The sequence below is a fragment of the Talpa europaea genome (genome assembly GCF_964194135.1).
Source record: "Talpa europaea genome assembly, chromosome: 6".
Classification (NCBI taxonomy): domain Eukaryota; kingdom Metazoa; phylum Chordata; class Mammalia; order Eulipotyphla; family Talpidae; genus Talpa; species Talpa europaea.
The window spans coordinates 99,819,806-99,832,027 of record NC_140072.1 but is presented as its reverse complement, the minus strand read 5'-3'; the positions used below and the strand labels follow the sequence as shown (position 1 = coordinate 99,832,027).

The 12,222-nt window shown below is 40.9% G+C and overlaps 1 protein-coding gene across 1 annotated transcript in view; it reads left to right on the top strand.

Moving 5' to 3' along the window:
* Nucleotides 1-2,614: 2,614 nt before the first annotated feature.
* NAA16 (N-alpha-acetyltransferase 16, NatA auxiliary subunit) overlaps nt 2,615-12,222 on the top strand; it is a gene marked incomplete at both ends in the record, with an annotated part of 56,883 nt that continues 47,275 nt past the window's right edge. The window contains 3 exon segments of the mRNA XM_084234894.1: nt 2,615-2,668; nt 9,102-9,186; nt 11,185-11,303. Of these exon segments, the coding sequence (XP_084091020.1) occupies nt 2,615-2,668; nt 9,102-9,186; nt 11,185-11,303 (258 nt within the window).

The window sequence follows — 12,222 nt, the reverse complement described above, 5'->3', positions numbered from 1 at the left end:
AGCTGGCTTAGCAAGAGAACCAATGGCTCATATCATGTAAAAAAGCTTCAGGAACTGTTCAAGTCTTTACAGATACTGTTAGTGGTATTTCACTGTGTGATCTAAAGGAGATACACCCTATCTAAAGAAATAGAATGGAACATCAGGGTGGAGTTCTAGCATGCCCCTAAAGGGGCTTTTTTTTTTTTTTTTAAGATTTTATTTATACAAGAGCTGGGGTACAGGCCAGATGCGCAGGAGGGTGAGAGTATTCACCAGAGACAGAGCGGGGAGCAGAACAGGCAGAATGGCTGAAATACACTGCTGAGGGGAGCAGCAGGTGAGACAGGAGAGGTCTGCCGCACCATGTGGGATTCTGGCTGGCAGGGATTGAACCTGCTCTGCAGAGGCTGCGGACAGGTTCACAGTGCAGTGCTCAACCACCTGTGTATATATGTACATTTTCCCTCCATGGACTTAGGGATGACTAAGCATTCTATTCACATAAACCTGTTGTGAAACAGGTAACAGCAATGTTATTAAAACTCCACTCTCTGTTGAAAGGTGAAAATAAGATTTGTTCCCGACTACGCAGGAAGCCAGTAATAAAATTACAGCCCTTGGTTAATCCAGGTTTTCTGATTGTGCATGCCTTACATTTTTTCTACGTTCTAAGGTTCAGTTTGACAACTACCAGTAACACAATTGATATTCTTCAATCCCCCACCTTTCCTCACACTCCCAACTAGTGTAGAAAACCAAGGTATGTGTGCATCAAGTATGTTCTGGCATGTGAAAGTCAGAAGGGAAAAATATTAAATATGACTCTTTATAACTCCCTACTTCCCAGTGTTTGGCATCATAGGTTTCCTTTGATCTGCAGGGAGATCCTGGAGAGGTTGTGGGAAGCAGGAGATGCTGGCAGTGGTGGCAAGCAACCAAATGCAAATGAAGAATCAGCACAGGCCACCTGAGTCAGGGGTGGGAAGCCATGGTGAAGATCTAGCAGCTATCCCAGAAAGTGGAGACACTCAATTTGTATTAATTAAGTGTGTGTCTGGATTTGGCCCACAGGAAATTTTCATTAGAGATAAAGTTTATTTATCGCCCAAATATTTACAGTTGGTCCTGTACTTCCCCCTTCTCTTTTTCTTTTTTTGATTAGTCATTTTGAAGTTATGCAACTTGTGCAGTTTGAGATGAGGCATAGTGGCTTGAACTAGCTGAGATACATTCCTAAAAAGTTCTTCTTGTGAAAGTCAAGGGATGGCCTGACAGCAGCACTGATGGAGTTTTAGTTCTTCCCAGGATTAAATCTTTACTTCTGAGGATGTAGATAAAGTGGAAGTCAAAGTGTATCCAGTAATCAGTAATGTCATGATGAGCAAACAGCGAGTATGGATTCATGGAAATGGTTAGTTATGAGGGTGATGTGAACAGGTACTTCTCGGCCTCTACTCTTTTATCTACCAGTTCAAGTGCAACTCAGCCTCCTTTCCCATGCAGCCTTCCGTCCTTGTCTATTTCCTCACTAGTAGTTAGGGGAGGCTAGTTTCTATCAGAACATGTAGGCCCCCTTAAAACTCCCCCCTTTAAAAAGTCTCTTTCTCATTTTAAAATACTCCTGTGACACTCTCTCATGTCAGATCAACTCAGGCAGAGTATATAAAAAAAACATTTCAAATAAGCCCTAGTCCAGCTCTGATTACAGTCCATTAAATGTAATTTTGCATCAATTACTCCGAGGTCTCATAAATATGCACAATTTATACCTAGAACAAGCATAGGTACGTTTATGCACCTAATGTTCATGTACTTCTTAAAATTAAACCTACATTGTATGCTTATTCTTGTTATTGATGTATTCGTATCTTTCGAGCTTTTCTAGACGCTTTTATTACTATGCTATCTTTTATGTCCCAGAGTTGGAAGTTGTGATAGAAGAAGGCTTCTCTTAGAATCTAAATTGGGGGGACTGGGGAGGAGGGTAAGGAAAACAAGCTCGTCCCACATCAAGAATATAGTCTGTGTCGGGAACCGTTTAAAATCAGAAGTGGAGAAAGATGCAAAAAAAAAAAAAAAAGTCTGATCCGAAATAACTATTATCTAAGGCCGCAAATCAAACAGTACCAGTGTTGTCCCGGGGACCACCCTGTTACAGTGTCTCATGAGGGACTAAGGTGCTTGAGCCCCACGGGTGGGGAGTTTTTGGTAGCAGGGCGTGGGGCCCAACACTTCCCCTTCCCCCGCGCCCCCACCGTCCCCGGGGTGCCCCTAGCCTGCCCGCTCTCCTGGCGACCCCGACCCTTTGGCCTCTACACGCAGCCAACCACTCCGCCCCCGGCGCCCCGCCGCGGGGCGCCCCGCGCATGCGCACCCCGCCCAGCTCGAGGGGGCGGGTCCTGGCTGCCATCTTGCGGCGCGCGGGAGCCGCCGCTGCTCACCTAGAGGCTGGGCGCTCGCTGAGGGCGTCTTCCTCGGACCCGGTTCCTTACCTTTGCCAGCCCTGCCCGGCCCCAAATCGAGCCCAGTGAACTGGCCCGTCCCCCGCGGCCCGACTCTCAGCAGCGCCTGGTCCCAGTGCCCACCCCGGCGACACGGAGCGGCCGGGCGCCGCGCCCCCCCGACGACCGCGATGCCGAACGTGCAGCTGCCGCCCAAGGAGAGCAACCTCTTCAAACGCATCTTGGTGAGTGGCGGGAGGCCGCCCGCTGCCCCGGGGCGCCCCGGGCCGGCTGCGGACCGCGCTCTGGCGGCGGCGCCTGCGTGGGCCGGGCTCGGCTCTGGCTCGGTTCTTTGTTTATCTCGGAGCCCGCGAGGCCGGCCTCCCCGCCGCGGCGGGGCCCCCTGGCTCTCGGAGGCCGCCCGGGGCTGCGGTCCGCGCGCTCCCGCCCCTGCCCGCCTCGCCCCCGCCGCGCTTTCTAGAAACTTCACCCCGCCCTGCGCAGTCACCGTGGGCCCGGGCGCGGCGGCCGGGGCGGGGGTCCCCGCGCCCTCCGCGGCGCCTCGCGGCCCCCCGGGACCCTCCCCCTCCGACACCCCCCCTTCCCGCCCGGGTGATCGCTTTTGCCTGCTTCCCCGTGGAGCTGGTGGCTCTGTGCTTAATCGCTTGCACAGCGCGTTCCGATGCCTGTTAAAGTGGGAGCGATCCCGAAGTGGGCCGGGGCGGGGGTCGTGCTGGGAACTCCTGGAAATAACTGGGAAGTCGAGGGGCCCAGCCCTCCGTGGAGAGCGCTCGTTTGGTGTCACCTGACTCTCTCTCTCGGGCTAGCACGGGGAACGCGAACTGCCTTTTGCTTTTCTGAGTTTCAAAGTTGAACGCATCTGTTTTAACTCACAAAGGCCCTCCCTGCATTGAGTACACGATTAAAGCCGCGCAGAAATGGCTAGTTTTGCCCTTGAGAGGGGCACTTGGTTGCAAAGTAGAAACCTGAATAATGGGCCGGTGGTGATGAGTGAGAAGTGAGTTTTCTGTAGATGTGTGTCAGCGTCCTTGGTACCTTCACGGTTTTCCAGATTATGATTTTCTGGGAGGAGAGGCAACGTTTCTTTCCTTTCTTCTGTATGTCCTGGGAGGTGGGTGGGGAGGCGGCATTGATTTTTTAACGGTATTTTTAAAATAGGGATTTTAATTTAGGAGTGTGCTGCAGAAGTGAATGGTTTTATCATCTCGCAGCTACAATAAATGTGGGTAAAATTGTGATAGAATAAAAAAGTTTTATGGGACCGTTGCCCTTTGCCACCTGCAGTAAATGTTCCATTATTATCAGTGTATACATCCGTACCAGTTTACCAGGTAGCCTATCTTGTTCTTCATGGCCTTTATTTTCTTGTCTTGTTAGATATAAATTACCTTTTTTTTTTAAATTAACTTTTCAACTGAAAACTCGCGTTTAATTTTTTTTAAAGATTTATTTATTTAGGCATACAAGAGCATAAAGGGTTTATTCTTCAGAGCTTGTGGTGGTTCTATGACCAGCACTTTATAAATAAAGAGTAGAATAGAGTAGTCTTAAGTTATCAAAGACAGATAAAATTTCATAATAGCTGCTCTACTTCCAGCCAGTAGAAATTTCCTATTCCAGAATGTTTTTAAAAAGATGCAGAGTAGATAGGATGAAAATTTTAAGTCTTAATTTTACATGGTGTCTAATGTTGCCCAAATGGGAGACCAGTGTAAAAACAAAGTTCTAATTAAAGCATTGTGGTGGTAGTTTGCTTCACTGAGCTTTGTATCTTTTTTTCTTATTTTACTTTCATTTTTTCATACTGTTATATTTTTCACAGTATGGAATTGGGGAAGTGAACTTTTTTGCCCCTGTTAAATTTTTTTCTTTCTCCTTTTTCTTTTGGTGTATTTAGTGAATCTGAAACATGTTAATGAAAAATCGTCAATAAATTGTTAGCTGGATTTCAGCTAACATTTGGCAATTTGCCTTATGCCTAAAAGGTGGCAGAATACTTATTCTCATATAGATAGTCTAACTCAAATCATGTTTTTAGTAACATAAAGAAAAACAATTTATATTAGTTAGAAAAAGGTAAAGCTGCAGCTGAGTTACCCTTATATTCAAATAAATTGGGAAATGGTAAAATTTCCTTATCCATATATAAAATGTTATAAGGTTCTACAAAAGTGAATGAGTTTATCGTTTTACAGTTGCAACAAATGTGGGTAAGTTTTTGGTATAAAAAATTCTATGGCAAAAAAGATTCTATAATGAATTTTTTTTTTGTTTAGTGGACTACCAATAGTAAATTAAAGAAATACAAATACTCAAATATATATTCAAACACATTTATACGTATTTAGCAGCTAGTTTATCACATCTTCTTGACTTATACCTGCTTGTCTTATTCCCCAAACTAATATTAACATTGCCTTTTATTGACTTTTGGAGTCACTGTATGCCCTCTTTTTTTTTTTTTTAACTTCCCTGTTGATTTCTATTTGTTTTTAAATTTTTAAACGTAGTACTTTTTTTTTTTCTTATATTGTTGTTGGTTTTTGGACAATATATTATTTCTTTCCTCAGGTGTGGTTACTATAGATTTCCCACCACCAGAGTACCCATAGTCCATCACCATATTCCCTTGTGCTCTTCTCTCTCTGTCTCTCTCTCTTTCTCTGACATCATTTTCACCCCTCCTCTTTCCCTTCCTCTCCTGGATGTCTCATATCTGTCTATGGTCAGCTTCCAAGTTTTGTTTTTGACCCTTGGTTTGGATTTTCTGTATTTCACATATAAATGAAACCATCTGATTTTTTTTTTTCCTGAAGATATTTATGCAAAGAAGAATTGGGGTGTAGCCTTGAAGTTTGGGGGGTGAGAGGATTCACCAGAGACAGCGGGGAGCAGAACTGGCAGATCTACCAAAATACCGTGCTGGGGGGCAGTGGGCAAAACAGAGATCTGCTGCATCATTTGTGGGTTAGCTCCCTAGCACCATATGTGGGATTGAACTCAGGTGCAATGGTAATGGTGCTGAGACTTAACCCTTCTGCCATCAGGGAGGCCCTTGATATTTATCTTTTTCCTTCAAACTTATTCTTGCTTAGCATCAACTTTTTCAGTTCTATCCATGTTGCCACAAATTACATGAGTTTACCTTTTTTTGATTACTGAGTAGTAGTCCATCATGTGTATCATGTATCTATATCAGATCTTCTTGATCCATTCATCTCTTTTGGGAGATTTAGGTTTCCATATCTTGGCTGTTGTAAATAGTGCTGCAATAAACATAGGAGAGCAGGTTTTCTTTCAGATTAGTGTTTTTGTGTTCTCTGGGTAGATTTCTAGGAGTGCAACCACTGGATCTTATTGCAGATGCATTTCTAGGGTTTTGAGGAACCTGCACAAAGCTTTCCATAGTGGCTGGACTAGTTTACATTTCCACCAGCAGTGAGTGTGGATTCCTTTTTCTGCATATCCTATTCCAGCATTTGTTGTTTCTGAGTTTTTTTTTTTTTTTTTTTTAATATGGGCCATTCTCAACTGTGTGAGGTGTTATCTTATTGTGTGTTTTTTTTTTTTTAAGACTTATTTATTTTATTTATACAAGCACTGGGTACAGTCAGAAGCGCGGGAGGGTGAGAGAATTCACCAGAGCCAGAGCAGGGAGCAGAGCAGGCAGAAGGACCGAAGTACACTGCTGAGGGGAGCAGCGGGCGGCAGGAGAGGTCTGTGCGCTATGTGGGACCCTCCTCCAGTGGCCGGGGAGCAGCCAGGGATCGAACTGGCGTTGCAGAGGCTGCGGGCAGCTTCGCAGCTCAACCGCTGCTGTGCCACCGGGGAGGCCCTTATTGTGGTTTTAATTTTCATCTCCCTGATAACAAGTGATGGTGAGTTCATATGCCTCTTGACCATTTGCATTTCTTTGGAGAAGTGTCTGTTTAGCTCTTCTGCCCATTTTGTTTTTGGTGATTTGTTTTGTTTTTGTTGAGTTGTGTGAGCTCTTTGTACATCTTTGATATCAACTCCTTGTCAAATGTGTTTTACTCTCTATGGATGAGATGATCAGACCTAAGTATGTTAAATGACTAAGTGTTTAAGTTTCTTTAGTTAGTATTAAAGTTGTGATTAGAATATATTATTTCTAGTAAGTATATATTTATTACTAAAATTAAGACTTTAACCTGAGAACTTGGATGTTGGAGACAGGCTGCTTGGGTTTGAATTTTGGCTCTGAATCTGTCAGTTCAATAACTCTGCCTCAGTATCTCTATCTGAAATTGAGATAACATGTATCTAAAAGGCTTTCCTGGGTTTAAGTAAGGATTAACTAAAAACAGTGTCTGGCACATAGTAAATGCTTCCAATAACATCTAGCTATATTTATTACTGCTATTAATAGTATGCCTGTTACTTCCAGACCACTTGATAAATCAGGAAATTTTTTCCCCCTTATTGTCCTCATCCTTATTACTTCTGCTTGATTCTTCTTGTCTTTTGTCATTTGAATTTCTATTGTCAAACTCAGTTACTTTTTATTTTTAAGTATTTTTGGAATAGGTAAAATATTTGCATTGTTGAATATTTATATTTCTCTATTATTCTTGTCTCCCAACCATTAAATTCCTTTCCACAGAGTCAGTCAAGAAACCTCAACTTAGTATGGCATGGTGACTGTAGTTAAAACTAATATATTGCACATTTGAAAGTTAAGCGAATAGATCTTAAAAGTTCTTGTCACAAGAAAAAAATTTTTTTTGAGTTACATGGTAGTGATGGGTGAAGACTTATTTTAATGATTATTTCACATTATATGCAAATATCAAATCATTATGTGGTGCACTTGAAACTGATAGTGATGTCAGTTACACTTAAAAAGGCATCTATTTTTTTTCCCAGGACACTTTTATAATTCTTTCCTTTATATTCCAACCTATTGCAAAGGTTAATTATTTCTTCCTCCTTTGCTGTTTCGCTTTGAACCTAGTAGTAGGTATTTCTTGAGCAGCGCTTATTTGTCTAGACCCTGGGCATGCGATATTGTTTAAAATATGAAGGAGACTTCTTGTGTGATGGGGAAGATAGGCAGTTAAACAAGTAATCAAATAAGTAAGAGTTTCAGGGCATGATGGTTCTGTGTGGAGACTAAAATTAATTAATGTGATAAAATGTGTGTAGGGGGTGCAGGGCAGGAGGATGGCAATATTAGGGAGATCATGTAGGTGACATGTGAAACTGATGACAAGGAATGAGCCATGGGAAAATCAGGGGAAGAACCCTTTAGGATGAAGGGATACAATTACAGAAACCTTGAGGTGGGAATAAACTTGGCATGTTAAGTAGTAGAAAGAATGCCCATAACAACATTAAGTGAGAAGAGAATGGAAGATGAGAAATTTTTGTGATCAATAGCTGTGGAGGACAGGAATTGATTCCTTAACCTGGTTGGTGGCATATAGGAATAAAGATGTTGCTACACTTGTATTATCAACAGAATAGTGAAGGAAAGACCCTGGTCTTTGGAGTCAGACCAGAGTTTGCATTAAACTGAGCCACTTATTTTTTTTTTTTTAAAGATTTATTTATTTATTTATACATGCACTGGGTACAGTCAGAAGCGCGGGAGGGTGAGAGAACTCACCAGAGCCAAAGCGGGGAGCAGAGCAGGCAGAAGGACCAAAGTACACTGCTGAGGGGAGCAGCGGGCGGCAGGAGAGGTCTGCGTGTGTGGGACCCTCCTCCGGTGGCCGGGGAGCAGCTGGGTATCCAACCAGCGCCACAGAGGCAACAGGCAGCCTCACAACCCAGCGCTCAACCGCTGCGCCACCGGGGAGGCCCTGAGCCACTTATCAACATGTTTTATGAGCTCAGAGTTTTAGTCTGCACATGTATAAGGTGGAGATTTGAGATGTATCTTAAATAATAGTTATGGGAATTAAATTAGATAGAACTAGTTTCATACAGATACATAGTTGGTCAAGAAATGACAAAAATTTTTTGATGTATGCTCTGGTTCTATTGAAATAGCAAAGTTTTTTTATGCAGTTTCTATTATTTTTCTGTTATCACCTGTGGTTTTGCTTTTACATTAAAAAATCTAGTAGTATTGGGGCCTCCCTGGTGGCGCAGCGGTTGAGCGCTGGGTTGCGAAGCTGCCCGCAGCCTCTACAGCACCGGTTCCATCCCCAGCTGCTCCCCGGCCAGCGGAGGAGGGTCCCACATGATGCACAAACCTCTCCTGCCGCCCTCTGCTCCCCTCAGCAGTGTACTTCGGTTCTTCTGCCTGCTCTTCTCCCTGATCTGGCTCTGGTGAATTCTCTCACCCTTCCGCGCTTCTGACTGTACCCAGTGCTTGTATGTATAAATTAAAAAATAAATCTTTAAAAAAAAAAATCTAGTAGTATTGGTTGACTATTAAATTCTCTTTATTAAATCCTCCTTGTCTCCTCTGAAAGTGGAAATACTTAAGATACTAGAATAATCTGGCAAGCAGTAGCAGGTAGCAAAAGTACACTTCATGTTACAAGTGATACAAATTGACAGAAAAACTTTCCGTCACATGGGTTTTAGATCTAGTTTTGGACCTTGAGTTTAGTATTTATATGATGCAGCAAAAGTGCCTGATATATATTCAGTTTATACTAATTTTTTGTTCATATTTCTTTACAGAAATGTTACGAACAGAAGCAATACAAAAATGGCCTCAAGTTTTGCAAGATGATTCTTTCAAACCCAAAATTTACTGAACATGGAGGTAGTGTCTCATCTGTGAGAGTTTGCTATGAAGAAAATAATTCTAAAAGTTGATATATGGGATTGCTAACAGTAAAGAATATTAGCCAGATTCCATGACCTTGTGGCTCTCTATTGTAAATGTTCAGCAATTTTATTTATACCTCATAGGAGTCTTATTTATGTTACTTTTATTATGCTCAGTTATACATAATCTTATAGGTGAGAAGTGCTTGATTCATCTGTAGGGACAATTGGATGAGGTTTATACCAGTATTTTCAGAGACCTGAATTGACCTATTACTTTGAATAGATCTCACATTTATCCTTTGGTATTCTATGTAAGAAATAAGGACAGTCATTTCGATACATAGGTAGTATAAAATATGATTAAATACACTTTATTCTTTGGTTGTCCTTTTTTTTTTTTTTTTTAAAGATTTATTTACTTATATAAGAACTGTGGTACAGGTCAGATGTGTGGGAGGGTGAATGGATTCACCAGAGACAGAGCAGGGAACAGAACAGGCAGACTGAAATACACTGCTGAGGGGAGCAGTGGGCGAGACAGGGGAGGTCTGCCCCACACCATGTGGGTATCTCCTCAGCCAGCTGGGATCGAACCTGCAGTGCAAAGGCTTCAGATAGCTTCACAGCGCTGTTCTCAACTGCCCGTGCCACCAGGGAGGCCTGGTTGTCCTTTTTCATGTGTCTGCTCAGCTATATAAATATGATAGTGTTTATTTGCCATTAGATTATATATTTTTCTTGAACTGTTTTCTAGCACTGGTATTATTAAATGAATATTTTCCTATCTCATCCATTTTTCCACCGGTGACCAGTGCTTGTTGAAAGGATAGATCAGGTTAGACATTCAAGTTGTGATCCTATAGCTGTGCAAAGCTAATTGGGGTTTCTGAATGTTAGACTTGGGTAATTCTTCAGACTATTCTATTAGGAGAATAGGCTCACCCTAGTCCACTTTCTAATAACATTTAAAACACTCTTTAAAGAAAATGGAAAGAAGTCTTCATCTTACAGAATTTTAGAAATTAAAAGCTGTTTTTAAAAGCTTTTTAGCCATAGAGTCCCTATCCAAATGGGACCTTTTGTTAAACTCATTATTTAAAAACAGTTAAGATGTTAGGAGCTGGACCAGTGGACACCATTTTGAAAACCAGAGATCAGTTTGGAAACCATTATTCTATTCTCATTCCCCTCTTGTGAATTTTTCAGAGGATTATTTCATTCTAAATCATTTTTCATTAAACATTCTTCTGTTGCCACCCCCATAGTCCAGTGTTTTACTCCTAAGATGCAAACTGATATTAATTAACCTAAGTTGAATTAGTTTGAATAAATTTGCTGACAAAAAATGAAATCTGTTACAGGTTTCCTCCCCTATCTGAAAGCAGAATGTTGTTCTTATTTGGTATGATTTGTTAGGTTATTTTTTAGATCTGGGGACTCTTAAGAAATTTTTCATATAAATTAATAGTAATAGCATTCCCAGACCCCCAAGATAACCCACCAAATGATGCCAGATAGGAATGTTTTACTTTCGGTTACCAGGAAACTTGTTGTGAATAGGGTGATTTTTAAGTTGCGTACATGTCTTAAGGTAAGTTAAGGTAAATTGTTTTTGTGCAGTGTAAATCAGATGATGATTTTATTAGATTGATACCAGGTGAAAGCTCTGGAATTACTGCACTAGATTTGACTACAGATTTTAGGTGCCTGCTGTTACAATTTTTCAACAGAATAATCTCAATTTCTTCATGAGTTAAAAAGCATTTCAACAACTCAGTCCTAGTCTAAGGAATTTCAGAAAAGGACTTAGGCTAGACTCTAAGCAAATGCTTGAACGTGGTTTTATGTTTCGTATTTGGAGAGATGTTCTGACTATATAATTTAAAAAAATGACTCTCATAAGCATTGGCAAATCTCAAATATTAAAATAGTGCTAGAGAATAATTTATGTCTTTAGCATGTGTAAATAGCGGTTGAAATATTTTTTCAGAGACTTTGGCTATGAAAGGATTAACATTGAACTGTTTAGGAAAAAAAGAAGAAGCATATGAATTTGTTCGTAAAGGACTTCGTAATGATGTCAAGAGTCATGTTTGTATCCTTTTTACAGTAATTGAATAGTTTGATTTCACTTGTATATTTTTCACTTACTAGTTTTTCTAGTTCAAATTAAAAGGTAACATTTACTATGAAAAATTTCAAACCTACATAGAAAAGAAAATTTAATAAATTGTACCCATTACTTATCTTCAATAATTGTCAACATTGTGTAGTATAAAGTTTCGTCTGCTTGTTACTCTTGTTTGCTTGTTATTGAAATATTTTAAAAACAATCCATATATAGTATGTATATCTTTCAGTTGTGCTCAGTGTGAGGAAAAAGTAACTGATAAATTATATATGACTTGAAGCCCATTTTTTTTATGTATACATAAACTGAGTGATACTTTTATATCATTATGGATGATCATTTACCTGTTATAGTGAAATGTGTGTTCCTTAAACTTTCTCTTAGAAATTTTGGAAGAAAAATTCAGAAGAATCTTAACTTAAAATACTTTATATAGTATTAAGTATGATAATATATATTTTTAAAGATTTATTTATTTATGCATACAAGAGCTGGGGTACAGGCCACAGATAGGGGCGTGAGAGGATTCACCAGAGACAGAATGGGGAACAGAACAGGCAGACTGACTGAAATACACTGTTGAGGGGAGCAGCGGGCGAGTCAGGAGAGGTCTACTGCGCCATGTGGGTTGCTCCCTGGGCGGCTGGGGATTGAACCTGGGTGCTACAGAGGCTGCGGATTGCTTCATAGTACAGTGTTTAATCCCTTGTGCCACCAGGGAGGCCTAAGTATGATACATTGATTCTTCGACTTAGTTTCTGTTACTAGGGACATTGCTGTTACTTCAATAGAAACTTAGAATTGTGCTTGTAAAACACAAAAACTTAAGGATGGATCATTGAAGTTTATTTTTACTTCTGTTTTGCCTGTTTATCCATGATCTTTTCACATATTACC